This window comes from Micropterus dolomieu, linkage group LG19 (genome assembly GCF_021292245.1).
Source record: "Micropterus dolomieu isolate WLL.071019.BEF.003 ecotype Adirondacks linkage group LG19, ASM2129224v1, whole genome shotgun sequence".
NCBI lineage: Eukaryota > Metazoa > Chordata > Actinopteri > Centrarchiformes > Centrarchidae > Micropterus > Micropterus dolomieu.
The window spans coordinates 24,253,004-24,265,720 of record NC_060168.1 but is presented as its reverse complement, the minus strand read 5'-3'; the positions used below and the strand labels follow the sequence as shown (position 1 = coordinate 24,265,720).

General features: G+C 38.3%; 1 protein-coding gene, 1 long non-coding RNA gene and 1 other non-coding gene across 4 annotated transcripts in view; 2 read left to right on the top strand and 1 right to left on the bottom strand.

The window, feature by feature from the left end:
- The first annotated feature begins 268 nt into the window (after positions 1 to 268).
- Positions 269 to 350, top strand: trnal-aag. Its single transcript has one exon. It is a non-coding gene; the product is annotated as a tRNA-Leu (tRNA).
- Positions 351 to 1,064: 714 nt separating this feature from the next.
- Positions 1,065 to 12,717, top strand: part of bod1l1 (biorientation of chromosomes in cell division 1-like 1) — a 19,373-nt gene continuing 7,720 nt past the window's right edge. Inside the window, exons 1-21 of one of the 2 annotated variants that reach the window (XM_046029734.1) lie at positions 1,065 to 1,310; positions 3,045 to 3,169; positions 3,341 to 3,531; positions 4,416 to 4,904; positions 5,718 to 5,867; positions 6,123 to 6,283; positions 6,439 to 6,535; positions 7,121 to 7,247; positions 7,364 to 7,421; positions 7,522 to 9,355; positions 9,436 to 9,509; positions 9,672 to 9,789; positions 10,001 to 10,081; positions 10,176 to 10,219; positions 10,299 to 10,350; positions 10,485 to 10,549; positions 10,711 to 10,792; positions 11,151 to 11,209; positions 11,489 to 11,564; positions 11,814 to 11,860; positions 12,104 to 12,260. In XM_046029734.1, coding sequence (XP_045885690.1) covers positions 1,194 to 1,310; positions 3,045 to 3,169; positions 3,341 to 3,531; positions 4,416 to 4,904; positions 5,718 to 5,867; positions 6,123 to 6,283; positions 6,439 to 6,535; positions 7,121 to 7,247; positions 7,364 to 7,421; positions 7,522 to 9,355; positions 9,436 to 9,509; positions 9,672 to 9,789; positions 10,001 to 10,081; positions 10,176 to 10,219; positions 10,299 to 10,350; positions 10,485 to 10,549; positions 10,711 to 10,792; positions 11,151 to 11,209; positions 11,489 to 11,564; positions 11,814 to 11,860; positions 12,104 to 12,260 — 4,204 coding nt within the window. In that variant the 5' untranslated portion in view covers positions 1,065 to 1,193. Of the gene's footprint in view, positions 1,311 to 3,044; positions 3,170 to 3,340; positions 3,532 to 4,415; positions 4,905 to 5,717; positions 5,868 to 6,122; positions 6,284 to 6,438; positions 6,536 to 7,120; positions 7,248 to 7,363; positions 7,422 to 7,521; positions 9,356 to 9,435; positions 9,510 to 9,671; positions 9,790 to 9,970; positions 10,082 to 10,175; positions 10,220 to 10,298; positions 10,351 to 10,484; positions 10,550 to 10,710; positions 10,793 to 11,150; positions 11,210 to 11,488; positions 11,565 to 11,813; positions 11,861 to 12,103; positions 12,261 to 12,717 lie in introns of both variants that reach the window. The other variant, XM_046029733.1, reaches the window with a different exon arrangement.
- LOC123957144 overlaps positions 3,635 to 12,717 on the bottom strand; it is a 46,880-nt gene continuing 37,797 nt past the window's right edge. Inside the window, exons 3-4 of the long non-coding RNA XR_006821743.1 lie at positions 5,741 to 5,888; positions 3,635 to 4,711 (exon numbers count right to left, since the gene is read on the bottom strand). This is a non-coding gene — a long non-coding RNA (uncharacterized LOC123957144). The remainder of the gene's footprint in view (positions 4,712 to 5,740; positions 5,889 to 12,717) is intronic.

Below are 12,717 nucleotides of genomic sequence, written 5' to 3'. Positions count from 1 at the left end.
GGTGCTACAGGTAGACAAACATACAGTTGACAAATAAATATAAAATATATAAATTGGATTTATTGCTGTGGCATTCGTTTTATCTATGTGTAACGGAACCTAATATAACCGCGAACTACGTGTATACTCTAAACTATGACAGTTACTAATTTCTTTAATCGCATCCATGATAAATTATTACTGCTTATAAATTACGTCGATATGCTTGTAGACGCTTCTGTGGGTGAAATGTTCTTCAAATTGTTATATGACTACATTTGTAACACACGGTAGCGTGGCCGAGCGGTCTAAGGCGCTGGATTAAGGCTCCAGTCTCTTCGGGGGCGTGGGTTCGAATCCCACCGCTGCCATAACTTTTCCATTTACTTTCAAATTTTATTAAAGATCACTGTTGTTTCTCTTGACTGAAAGCTTATGTTGTCCGTAAAAATAAATGTAAGAGGCGCTGGCGTTATGTTACGGAAACCACGTGGCAGATCCAAATGTGGTTAGGAACTCATATTAATTCGGTTTTGAGCACCATCAGTGTTTTCTGTAGCTACCTAATCAAACAAATACTCGGAACAAATTACATTAAACAATTCGATACCATTTCATGGAACTGTGGATGTTTCTTGTTGCATTCATGCCGCTAGAGGTCGCTAAATGAACATAATCTTGCACTGTGTTTCCCTTCTTTCAGTCAACCCTATTTAATATCAAATGGAGTGAACTAACTCTCTGTATAGAACTGTATATATATATCTATATATGTAACTTAGTGTATGATATAGTAAGTTATCATCTGTTAAATAGTTTCCACAAAAACTAACTATTACAGCCTTCATAAAAATTAGTTTTAGCCAGGTAATAAAGTGCTATCTAATAAAGTAGAAACTTGTAAGTAATAGGTCATGTTACTAGCTAACGCTAACTGCCATTTATCCCGCGTTACTAACACATTTTTATTTTGCCGGAAAAAAGAAGAAATTTTATTTTGGTAGCGAAGCCCTCGTTTCCAAATCTCTTCCGGTTTAGTCGAGTCGTTTTTTTGTTTTTTTTTCATAGGATGGACTGTCCTTCCGGGTCACACCTGCTTCGAAATTAATAACAGAAATCTGGTTCGTTGAAGTCTGCTATTACCTGATGTTCAGCCGGTATTTATCTACCATTTTAATTAACCGAGTATCAGCTAACGCTACCTACACTCAGACATGGCTGGTTTACCGCCCGGAGACCCGCAGCTGGTCTCAATGATCGTCAGTCATTTAAAAACACAAGGTCTTTTCGACCAGTTCAGGAGGGACTGCCTGGCAGACGTTGATACAAAGGTAACGTTAACCGCTGAAAATGTCTTCATAACGTCAAATCTTCGTGTGTATAATGACTTATGGTACGTTGTATAACTGGTGTGTGTGTTGGACTAAAGTTACCAAAGCTAACTTAGACCCCACTGTAAAAACATCCCAGAGCGTTATGTCTCTTGCTCTGCTCATTATTACCGCGGTGCCCGAAAATTAACTATTGTATAGGAGAAAAGTTTGGATGATTATTTAGATGTATGTAAGAGTTTATGTTTTTTTTCTTAACTTCGAAAGCTGCCATTGATTTTCATTCGTTTCCATTCATTTTTAGTGCAGCCTCAAATTCAGTTTAGCGACTTGGTAAGGTGATGTTAATCTATCACATTTCAAAATTAATCTGTTTTAGGGCCTCTTTGTGATTGTCATACTTGCTTTATATATAATATAATAATTGCTGAAATGTTGCTGAAAGACTATTGAAGTCAAGTGAGCTTGTTGAGGGTGAAACATTATTACACCGAACAAGGAAATACACTTTTACATGTTCGCTATGCATGAACAAATACATATTCCTTTGGTTTGGCAAAATGCAAGTCACAAACAGAGACATGTAATCTTGTATAATGATGTTAAACAGACTGATAAACCCCTGATAACAGAAATCCAGACAGACTACTGACATCCTGATGTTTTGACAACTGATCACATTTTTAGGGAACATTGAAAGCAGGTGTCTGTGTTGGACTCAAGTTACTAAAGCTACATCCCATTGTAAACACAGCCTTAAGTCAGTTGTTTTTTTTATTACCGTGGTGCCAGAAAATAGAAATTTAATTATTATTTTTAAAATATTTAGCTAGAGATGTTTCTTTTCTTATCTTAGAGGCAACCAGTGATTTTCATTAGTTTCCTTTCATTTTTAGTGCAGCATCAAATTCAACTTAGTGACTTGGTAAGGACTGGTCAGGTGATGTTAATCTATCACATTTGACAATTTATCACTTTTTACCGCATTGTATTGATTGTCATACTTGTTTTATATATAATATAATCATTTCAAAATCAACCTTTTCTTTTCTTCTGACCTCAAGAGTAGTTAAGTGAAGTGAATGTGATGAAGGTGTCACTTTACAGAAATTACCATAAAGCATCGTTATTACACCACATAAGGAAATAGTCATGTTTAATGTGTTAAAGGTGCTCTGTGTGAATAAATACATATTCCTTTGGTTTGCCAAAAAGTCATTAACAAAGAAATGTAATCCTATATAATGATTTTAAACAAAACTGATATAAACAGACTACTGATATCCTGATGTGTTTGACAATTTTGACACAAACAAAAGGCAAACGTGAAAGTTGGAAAAGGACAATATGAATATTGGCTGCGTGTTGCATGTAAAAGTTTGCATTTTGGCTGCTGACCAAAGTTTGCTGTTACAACAACAGAACCAAAACAGTATGCACTTTAGTCACCTGACCATCCAACAATAACATATCTTTTTTTAAAATACTCAAGGTGATGAATTGCCTATCTGAAGCTAGTTTAATGAATTGAATGAATGTAATTCAACCAGTGTCTTTCATTATATGTCCTAAATGGGGGGTATTAAGTAAACGTGCAAAACACTAGCTGACTTTATTGATTCAATGACAGCCTTTTACCAATTATCAGTTATGACTTTTATCAAGTAAAAATGTCCAACAGTTGTTGGTAAAAGCCTCTCAACTGTCGTAATTGTCTTGCCTTTTCTCTCACAGCCAGCTTACTTGAACCTGAAACAAAGAGTTGACAACTTTGTCTCTAATCACCTTTCTAACCACACATGGAGCCCTCATTTGAACAAGAACCAGCTGAGAAACAACATCAGACAACTCGTGCTGCAGTAAGTGACAACAGAGCAATCTCTCTCTTTTCCTTCTTCTGTTTGGCATCAGAAAGCATTCCCTACTTTTTTAACCTAAAAAAACCTCTGCTGTGTTTGTTTACTTTGGGATGTTTTATAACTAGTTGTATGTACAAAGAACCCAGATTTAAATCCAACTGTTCCTCTTAGATCTGGGATGCTGGAGCAGGGAGTGGACAGGATCGTGGCCCAGGTGGTGGATCCCAAAATCAACCATATCTTCAGGCCGCAGGTGGAGAGGGTGGTCCGTGAATTTCTGTCCCCTGGCAGCTGCTCTGAGGAGCCACCAGCCCCACTGCCTTTAATAGAAGTCAAACCAGAGAGCAGCATTCCTGAGCAAGGTATACAGCATTTCAGCCTTTTATTAACCATGACAGCCATGTTTGGTGTTTATTGTGATGATTTTGACCACTAAACCTTCATATGGATGTCAGCATGCAGGCATCTGCTTATGGCTGATATCTACTGATCTGCAGACAATAGCAGCCATTTCCTTGTTTGAATTTCCACTAATTCTTTAAGTTCCAAATTTTTGGAAACATGCTTATTTGCTTTCTCATCTAACTCAGAAAGAAAGTGAATAAACCTACCTCCCAAAGTGTTGAACTATTCCTTTAAAAATGGAAAGCTGCCTTAAATTAAGTTGAAGCATTAGTTCACTTCTCCTTTCTAGTAAAGTTTATGATGTATGTAATGTATGGCTTGGGGGCTGCCTCTCAGAGCACAGTGAGGATTCAGATTTACACACTGCTGACATGACATTTTGAACATATCAGTAAGCAATTAATAACTTAATTTAATGAGGTACTCTCATTGAGTTCAAAATCTCTTTTTCATGAGAGATCTAAGAACAAGATTCATACATAGTCAGCCACACAACCAGTGTACAAGAACAACACAGATGAAGCCAAACAACTAATCATGAAGTGACAAAATATAATTCATAAAAACTATTAGAGTCATAAAAACATCAGATAGTCAAACTTTGAGATCTCCATGAGGAATGAGAGAATTTAGCTTGAGGGCAGTTCATTAAATTTAAAAGGAGCAAAGTATCTGAAACTCGTTCTGCCTTGGTGAACTAACCTAGTGCACCTTGATAAAGCTGATCAGGAAAGCTGCTTTGTAGCTGACCTTGCACTATGAGTGTCATGTGAAAGAGGTGCAACCAGAATGGTGACTTTCTCCTCAATGTTAAATTAAACAGCATCTGTCATTTTTACAGCCTTGTCTTCTGCTCCAGCTACCACTTCCGCCAGCGACGCCATGTCCATCCTGGACACCATAACCTCTCTCAACCAGGAAGCCAGCGTCAGGGCCAGCTCAGGCGCAGATAAAGGGCGTAAATGCCAAGCTTACAATGAGCCCATGCAGCTGGTGGAGGAGGGCGAGCAGGACATGAGTGTTGATGAGGATGGAGACAGCCCCCATGACGGGAAGCCACTGGAAGAGGCAGAGGAGCTGGCATCAGAGGTCCTGGCATTAGAAGTGAAAACAGAGGACACGCAGGACCAGATGGATCTGGGAAAAGAGGGGTTATTAGAGGAGGTGAAGATGGAAGAGGAGGAGTCGGGAGCTCAGGAGCAGACAGAGGAGGAGAAAGATAAAGCTGCCAGCAAAACAACTGGAAAGCCCACAGAGGAGAAGCAGGAAGATGATCTGCTGAAAACTTCAAGTCAGGCCAAGCAGAAAGCCAGAGAGAGGATAAAGGAAGGTGAGCTGTAAGCTCTGTATGTGTTTTCAGTTTTAGAGCAGCGTAACCTGCACTCACAAATAAATAAATAAAAAATAAAATATATATATATATATATATATATATATATATATATATATATATATATATATATATATATATATATATATATATAAAAAGCATGCAGAAATGATTAATTGAATAGTAGTCAAGTGACAGAAAATGAATTGTTGAAGCAAAAATGATAAGCACTCTCTGGACCCATCTTTAAAAATGTAAGGATTTACTGCTTTTCTCAGTTTTATGTAATGGTAAATGTAATATCTTTAGGGTTTGTACCATTGGTTGTACAAAACAAGCAATGTGAACATTGGAAAATTGAGATGGCCATATTTTAACAATTTTCAGACTTTTTTAAAATATATTTATAGTATAGACAATTCAACAATGAATTCATTGATGAATTGACAGGTTAATAGATGAAGAAAATAAATGTCTATTGCAGAACTAAAAATTATTAATGCCCTGACTTTATCCAGATGGGACATGTATAGTGCAAATATTGGTAAATCTAAGGTAATACATATTCAGGTTACTGTATTTCACTTAAATCACAATTACAGGTGGATTTGTAAATGGATGATATCAAATGACAATATTTACTTTTCTGTTAGCTTAGTAACAATTTATCATAATGATTTAAACACCAGATCAGAATATGTGTGTGAGAGTCATGCATGTTTGAAAACCACAACGCTGACTTTTAAGTAGTGATTTTAAATCGAGTAAAGGAAAGAAAAACTTGTGTTTAAATACTGATGTGTCTTCCTGCAGAATACTTCTTGGAGGACTCTGACCTGGATGGCCTGAGCGACATCACAGTGAGCTCAGTCCACACTAGCGACCTGTCGTCATTCGAGGGTGAAAGTGAAGACGAGCAGCTGCTGTCAGATTCCTCTGAAGAGGGGGAGCTTCCACCAGATGGTCTCGACTTTTTATTCTTGCCTGTATTTTTAAACAAAATTTGAAAAGTTTGAACTACTACACAATATAATATAATACCAGGAAATAAAAGCTGAAATTCTGAACTCACATACTCATCTTTTGATCTTAAACCCAAAGGTCTTCAGTGAACAACAAAAGCAAAGGAATTTGCCTTACCGTTCCAATACTTTTGGAGGGAACTGTATCTCTGTGTTGGATTGTAATGTTTTCCTATGTGTGTTTTTCTGACACAAGATCAAGATGAGATAGCAGAAAAGAAGCAAGCCAGTGGAAACACAGGAGAAGATGATCGCAAACCACGCCGCAAGGCCTACGTTCACAAGCCCTTCCTCTACTCTCGTTACTATAGCGACTCGGATGATGAAATCACAGTGGAAGAACGCCGGAGATCTGCGGTGAGTTGGATTATTGTTAACATTAAATGTACAGCAACATCATCTTTGGTTTAATTCTGCTTATAGCTAAATCAAAGGCAAATGAGTTGCTCACAAACTTTTTTATGGTCTGTTGTTTTGATTATTGGTTTCTGTCTTTAACTGTGTTCTCACAGGCAAAGGACAAAGAGGAAAGGCTGCTCAATAGACAACAGAACAGAGAGCGAATGGAAGAGAAGCGCAAACAAAAAGCAGCGCAGGCTGAAGAGCAAGGTATTTCTGTCTGTCATGTGTGTGCTTGCCTGCTGTCAAGTACTTTTCACAGTTGTGGACAATTTGGTTTCTTTTTTTCTTTTCATCCCATGTATCTTACCTCTTCCGGTATTTATTCATGTTCCTCCCCAATGCATCCTGTAAGACTGGGGACATGTTACACGACATTAGGCACTAGGAGTACAGTGACCAAAAATGTTTCTATAAGATAAGACTAGTATACGTTTTACTTGTAAATATGTAATGTTCTGCTGTGGACTCTTTGGCCCATTGGGGACAATCACGTTTATTTCAAACCTGTTTGATTTTAAGCATAATAGCTTCTAAATTTCCACAAGATGTTTGGGTTGCATTGTGTTAAAACTACTGCAATGTGTACTCACGTTTCTTAATTAATTGTGTCTAAATGTTCTTTTTAAACGTGTTCCCTCGTTATGTCACGTCTGTAAATAGCAGTGTCTGATGTCTAGTTTGTTTAGTCGGGCTGCATGTTGTCATTAATCCCATCTTAAAAAATCTAATGCATCCTCAAAATAGCTTTGTGTGCTCTTAACTGTGATTTACTGGGCTTTGTTTCCTCCACAGATCACAAAAAACAGAAGAGTGGAGACTCTGCTGGGCTGGAGGGCCCCAGAGCCAAAGAGGCTCGCAAAGAAAGGAAAGTTCTGGAGAAAAAAATGGCCCTTAACAGGAAGAGGAAGCTGGACTCTAGGTATGTCTTAAAATCCCAGATGCATTTTCATACAGCAGCTGCTGAATACTATGAAATGTTTTAGGTATTTTTGCTATGTACACATTATAAATGCATTCATCAATTTCACTCTTCAGGAAAGAGGGAGATGTTTCGAGCAAAAAGAGAGGAGACATAGAGGGATCTAAGAAAGCGGTATGTGAAAGCTGTCGTGAATAAAACCACCAGTAACAGGTTTGTCCTTGGAGTGATGAGTTGTAACAAGCATTTTTGTGTTTTGTTTTTTCAAAATTAGGAGGTGAAATCTACATCCTCAAAGACTCCACAACAAAAATTTATAAGAAATCTGTCAGAATCGGCATCGTCTGATGAGAGGCACAGAAGGATGAGTGGCAGTGTCTCAGAAGATTCCAGTGAAGCCAAAAAACTGTCTGACAAAGGCCGGACACACTCCTTCATCCTGGAGTTGGAGCAAGGTTCCCAAGAGGCTCTCAAACAGCGTTCAGTTGGAAAATTTGATAGGTTGTCCCGTAAAGAATTACACTCTAAAGAACGCAAAGAGAAGGAACGCAGCTTGTCAGATGAACGTGCCAAGCTCAAACTAAAGCAGGAGAAAAAATCAGAACATCAGGCAGATGAACCTCAACAGAAGGAAGGTGCTGCTGTTAAAGTGTCTTCTGAAGAGAGAGGCGAGAAAAAGCCTAAAATTAAAAGTGAGAAGAAAACGTCAGGAACCACGAGAGAAGGAAAGTTGGCCATGTCAGATGGACTGGTAGAAGAGAGTCCTAAAGATGCTACTGTCAAGAAAGCAAAAGCCCCATCAATGGAGACTGTCAAAGCAGAGAAGGACAAAATTAGGGAAAAGGACAAAGATAAGGATAAGAGCAAAGAAAAGGAAAAGGCCAAAGGAGAGAGAACTTTGGTTAAAAGTGATTTCAAGCAGCTGCTCCGCCCTGATTCTGCCGGCTCTTCTGAGGATCGGTCTGACATGGAGCCCGGGTCTGACAGCAGCAAGAAGAAAGATAAACACTCCAAGGAAGTCCTGAAAAGGTCAAGGAGCCACACTGAGGAAAGGCCAGGAGACAAACCCAAATCTAAAACAGATAGTAAAGACGGCGAGAAGGAGAAGACTAAAGCAGATCAAGACCTCCAGAAGTCAGGCAAGTCCTGCTCTGAAATTGACAAAGATCCCAAAAGGGTCAAGCCAACAGATAAAGGAAGAATTGTGGAAAAATCTAAATCAAAATCCAAAGATGAAACTAAGACACTATTGTTATCCAAGACAGATAATAAAGTTCAGAGTACAGGAGGTGCATCTGTCAGCAAACCTGAGACAACAAAAGAAAAGAAAAAAGAGGGAAATGCAAAGGAACAACGGAAAGTCTCAGAGGAACCTCTCCATGACAAATCAGAAATTAAGAGTGCTAAGAAAAAACTGGAGAGGAAGGATAAAGTCCCAGAAAAGAAAGACGATAGCCAAGAAGAGAAAAAAGCACAAAGGGAAGAAAAATTGGAAATGTCTGATAAATCTTCAAAGTCTTCAGTTTCCTCACCGAGTCTTGACGCAGAGGAGCAGCCAAAGAAACGCTCTCTTCTCCAAGACACAAGCACAGACTCTGACCCAGTCACAACCACCGTCACCACCTCCTTCTCAGACGACACCTGCGACGCTTTAAGCGATATCACCCCTGAGCCACCCGAAGGCGAAACAGAGTCACGGCTCAGCGAGATGCCAGCTGTACCGGCGGAGGCAGACGCTCTGTTGACTCTCATGGATGTTTGCACCTCAGCAGAGGCGAGGCTTCCACCTGAGAGCAGTCGAGAGGACGCGACACCCGAGTCTATTCAGGACGCTGACATGAAGATGAAAGAAGCAGCTCTGACTCTGCTCTCCATGGATCCTGACAGCACAGTGTCCTCCACCTTAATTTGCCAAGATGCCAGGGCAGAGCCAGATGTGATTCAGACTGCCCCACAACTGATGGACACTAGTGCAGCTGAACAAGAAGAGCAGCATCCTCCAATGGATGTGCAAACAGCTGCTGAAACTGAGTTTACAGCCACTGAACCGTCACCAATTATATCTCAACAAACTGCTGAGCTTGTTGATGAAGAACCAAACCCTGCATGTAAGTGAAAAACCGTAATGGCAGAAAACCTAAACATGTCAGAATGTTTCCCTAAATAGAAATATGTATCTCTCTTATAGATGTGTCTGGAAATTCAGAGAAAGAAATGTGTGATGTGGCAAGGGTGGAGATGTCAGAGTCGCTAACTCCACAGGTAAAAAAACAACAGCAAGCGTTTGTAAAATTAAATGTCCTGTTTTATTTAGCCCTTCTGGACTGTTCACTCCTCACTGTAAGCTTCTTTCAAAATTATACTTTAAACAAATGGAAAATGTCGTGGGAGTGTCATTTTCTAAGGTGTTATTTTTCTACAAAGGAGGATGACACTACCTTGAATGAATGTAAGGCTCCTTTAGATGTGAACGAAGCGAAGTGTGCAGAAATTGCTCCTGAAACACAGCCAGATGAATATATTGCAGCAGCTGGTGAGGAAGGTAAACGTTTTAATCTCCTATTTTAGCTTAAATTCAAATCTTGCTTCTCGTGTTTTGATCTCTGCAACTGTTTCTTGTGATTAGTTTGATGAAAGACTTTTTTTATTTTTCTTGACCAGGCATCATCTGTGCATCAACCTCATGGTGCTCCTTTGCTAAATAACTTTCTACAATATTTCAGCTGCTGATACTGTCGTTGTGTCTGAAACAGAAGAGGTCAGAGGAACCACAGGGGAAAGCTCAGATGTTTCTGATACCACTGAACAAGTGTCAGAAACGTCCAGTAAACAAGGCGAGTGCTTGAAAACATTTTGGTTGAAAAGAAGAAGAGGGGTTTGTTTCGTTTTCTTTCTGACTCTTAACTTTAGAATCTTATTTCACTTTAGAGCAAAGTGAGCCAGATGTTACAGACACAAAGGCAAGCCCCGAGGTGAGCTACCACTCATGGTTTACACATTTTAAATGTTATTAAAATTTTCACTAAAATTTTAAACTCTCTCATACAATAGCCAGAGGAAGTGCTAGCTGTCGACAACCAGGCCACGATGGACTTGGATAATAGTAAGGCTTTTATCTAACTTGTTTTTTTTCAAATCTTTCTAAATACTGTAATTGCATCTGGTGGACATTTTGAAGTGAATTCATCAAAATGTAAAATAGGCAATATCTTTAACCCTACTTCTTTTCACCACTAGGTGAAGCTGAGAGTAAGACAGTGGAGGAGGAAACATTCGCAGCAGAGAAGAGTGATCCTCAAACTGTAGGTGTTTTCAATCTCCGGCATGCTAACTTTTTTCAGATGTAAACAATCTGTAACCTTTGCACCCTGTGTTATTTAATGGTTTTTATCTGATCTATACCTGTCTGCGTATGTATTCTCCTCCTTTTGTTGATCTGTGCATCTTTACACATTATGTTCAGGTGGAAAACAATGTCCTGGGGAAAACTGAGGAGATCAGCCAGAGTGGACCCGAGAGTCCGTCCAAACTAGTCAAACAAATCAGTAAGTCTTTTATCTTTTTTGTATTATTCTTTACACTTGTTAAAGCACTTTGTAACTTGTTTTTGAAAAGTGCTCTACAAATAAGGATTATTATTATTATTATATTATAAGTCATGTGACTTCATGTTGTGATTTTCCTCAATTGTTGCTGTTATATTTCTCATTTCACTGCAGTATAATCTTAAGAGTGACAATTGAAATCCTTTATATGTGGTATTAAGAGCTTAATGCACATTCACGAAGCTAAAACTGGAACAGAATACTGATTTTTATGTTGTGTTGTTTCTGATTCCTTCCCTGAAGACTCCAGTACTTTCTCAGTTAATCTTAGTCATTGCTGTTTGCATGTATTTTTAAGGTAATGTCTCCAGCACAGACAGCCAGGAAGACGAGAAGGGATCAGACCTGTCAGAAAAGGTAACACCAAACAAGATGTTTGTGAAGATTCTCAGTCATCCAGGTCATAGTTACCCTAGGAAGGTAAAAGAACACTGGACATGGTTGAAGATACTTAAAGAAGTATCAGATGGGAGGCGAGATGTCTTCAGGTATCTTCAACCATGTCCAGTGGCACTTGATTTGTGTTCTTTGATGTCCTTGCATAACACCAAACAGTTTTTTCATGTACTATGTATTATAAATGTAGGTGCTGATGCGTTACCCTACCTTCTGTGCTAACACCTTTTTGTCATGTAGGAAGAGAAGACGGAGGGAAGAGGAAGACGTAAACGAAAGCTGTCCATTCAGAAAGTTGCAGCAGTGAAGGAATCTGGTACAGTAGCTCAAATTTTCTTTCCACTGCAAATTTCAAGATTCAAAGATTGTCCAAGTTTGTGACAACAGTTTTAGATTTATGAAATTTCAAATTGAACACACATTAACACATCAACCATTTATGGATGAACTGATTCCACCAAACAGCTCCTCTCCAGCATCTTATCTGCCTTTTGGAATGAGTTTTGAAAAATTATTATACATTTTATAAAACAATGTGTTCACTTGTGTTCTCGTAACTGATCAGGTGATGAGAAGAAAGAAAAGGAAAGTAAAGAGCAACCGTCTGCTGAGGTAAATATAGGCTTTTTTAAAATATAATATCACTTCTATCACATATAAACATGTTGTTGAATGCAAAATTGTTGCTTGAGTGTTCTTGTTTTGGCTTTTAAAACCATTTTATAAACACAAACAACACTGTGGAAATGACAATCATGCATAAAAAAAACAATGTTTTTATTAGAGATCTGTATGTGTTTGCTCATAATTTATTTTCTCATAGACTCTTTTATTTATTTATTTTTTTATCTTGAGGAAACGGATCAGGAGAAGGTTGTGGAAGTCAAAACACCACGCAGGGGTCGATCATCTAAAACAGAGGAGGGGGAGAGGGACCAACCTCAAGAACCTGAGAAACTGGAAGAGACTCCGAGTCTCAGGGAAAGAGCTGCAGCCAAAGAAACCACTGCTGGTAAGATTATCACTTAAAGTTAGCCAACACGGATGTTGTTCAAGTCTGAAATAAGTTTTGAAAATCTTCAAATTATGAAAAATGTGGGATTTGCTGAGGTTTATATAGTATAGATGATTATTTAGGCCTATTAGTTATACTGTTCATCATTGTTGTCCTGCTATTAGTCATATTATGTTGTGCACAAGCCACATATATTAAAATCAATTCAAGATATTAGGTTATGAAAAATGGAATTGAATGTTTGAAATAGAATTTGAATAGAATAGTTGAGGAACACTGTAGGAAATATTGAGACTGCAATTAATTTGTCAAATATTTTGACTATGATTATTAGAGACGTTATTCCTTTGTTTACAATATGTTGAAGATTTTATTGTAACAAAGTCTTAAAAGATTTCACTTTTATTGTACTATAATTAACAAGTTATCTAGCCAAAAGGACAGAGTAGGTTGA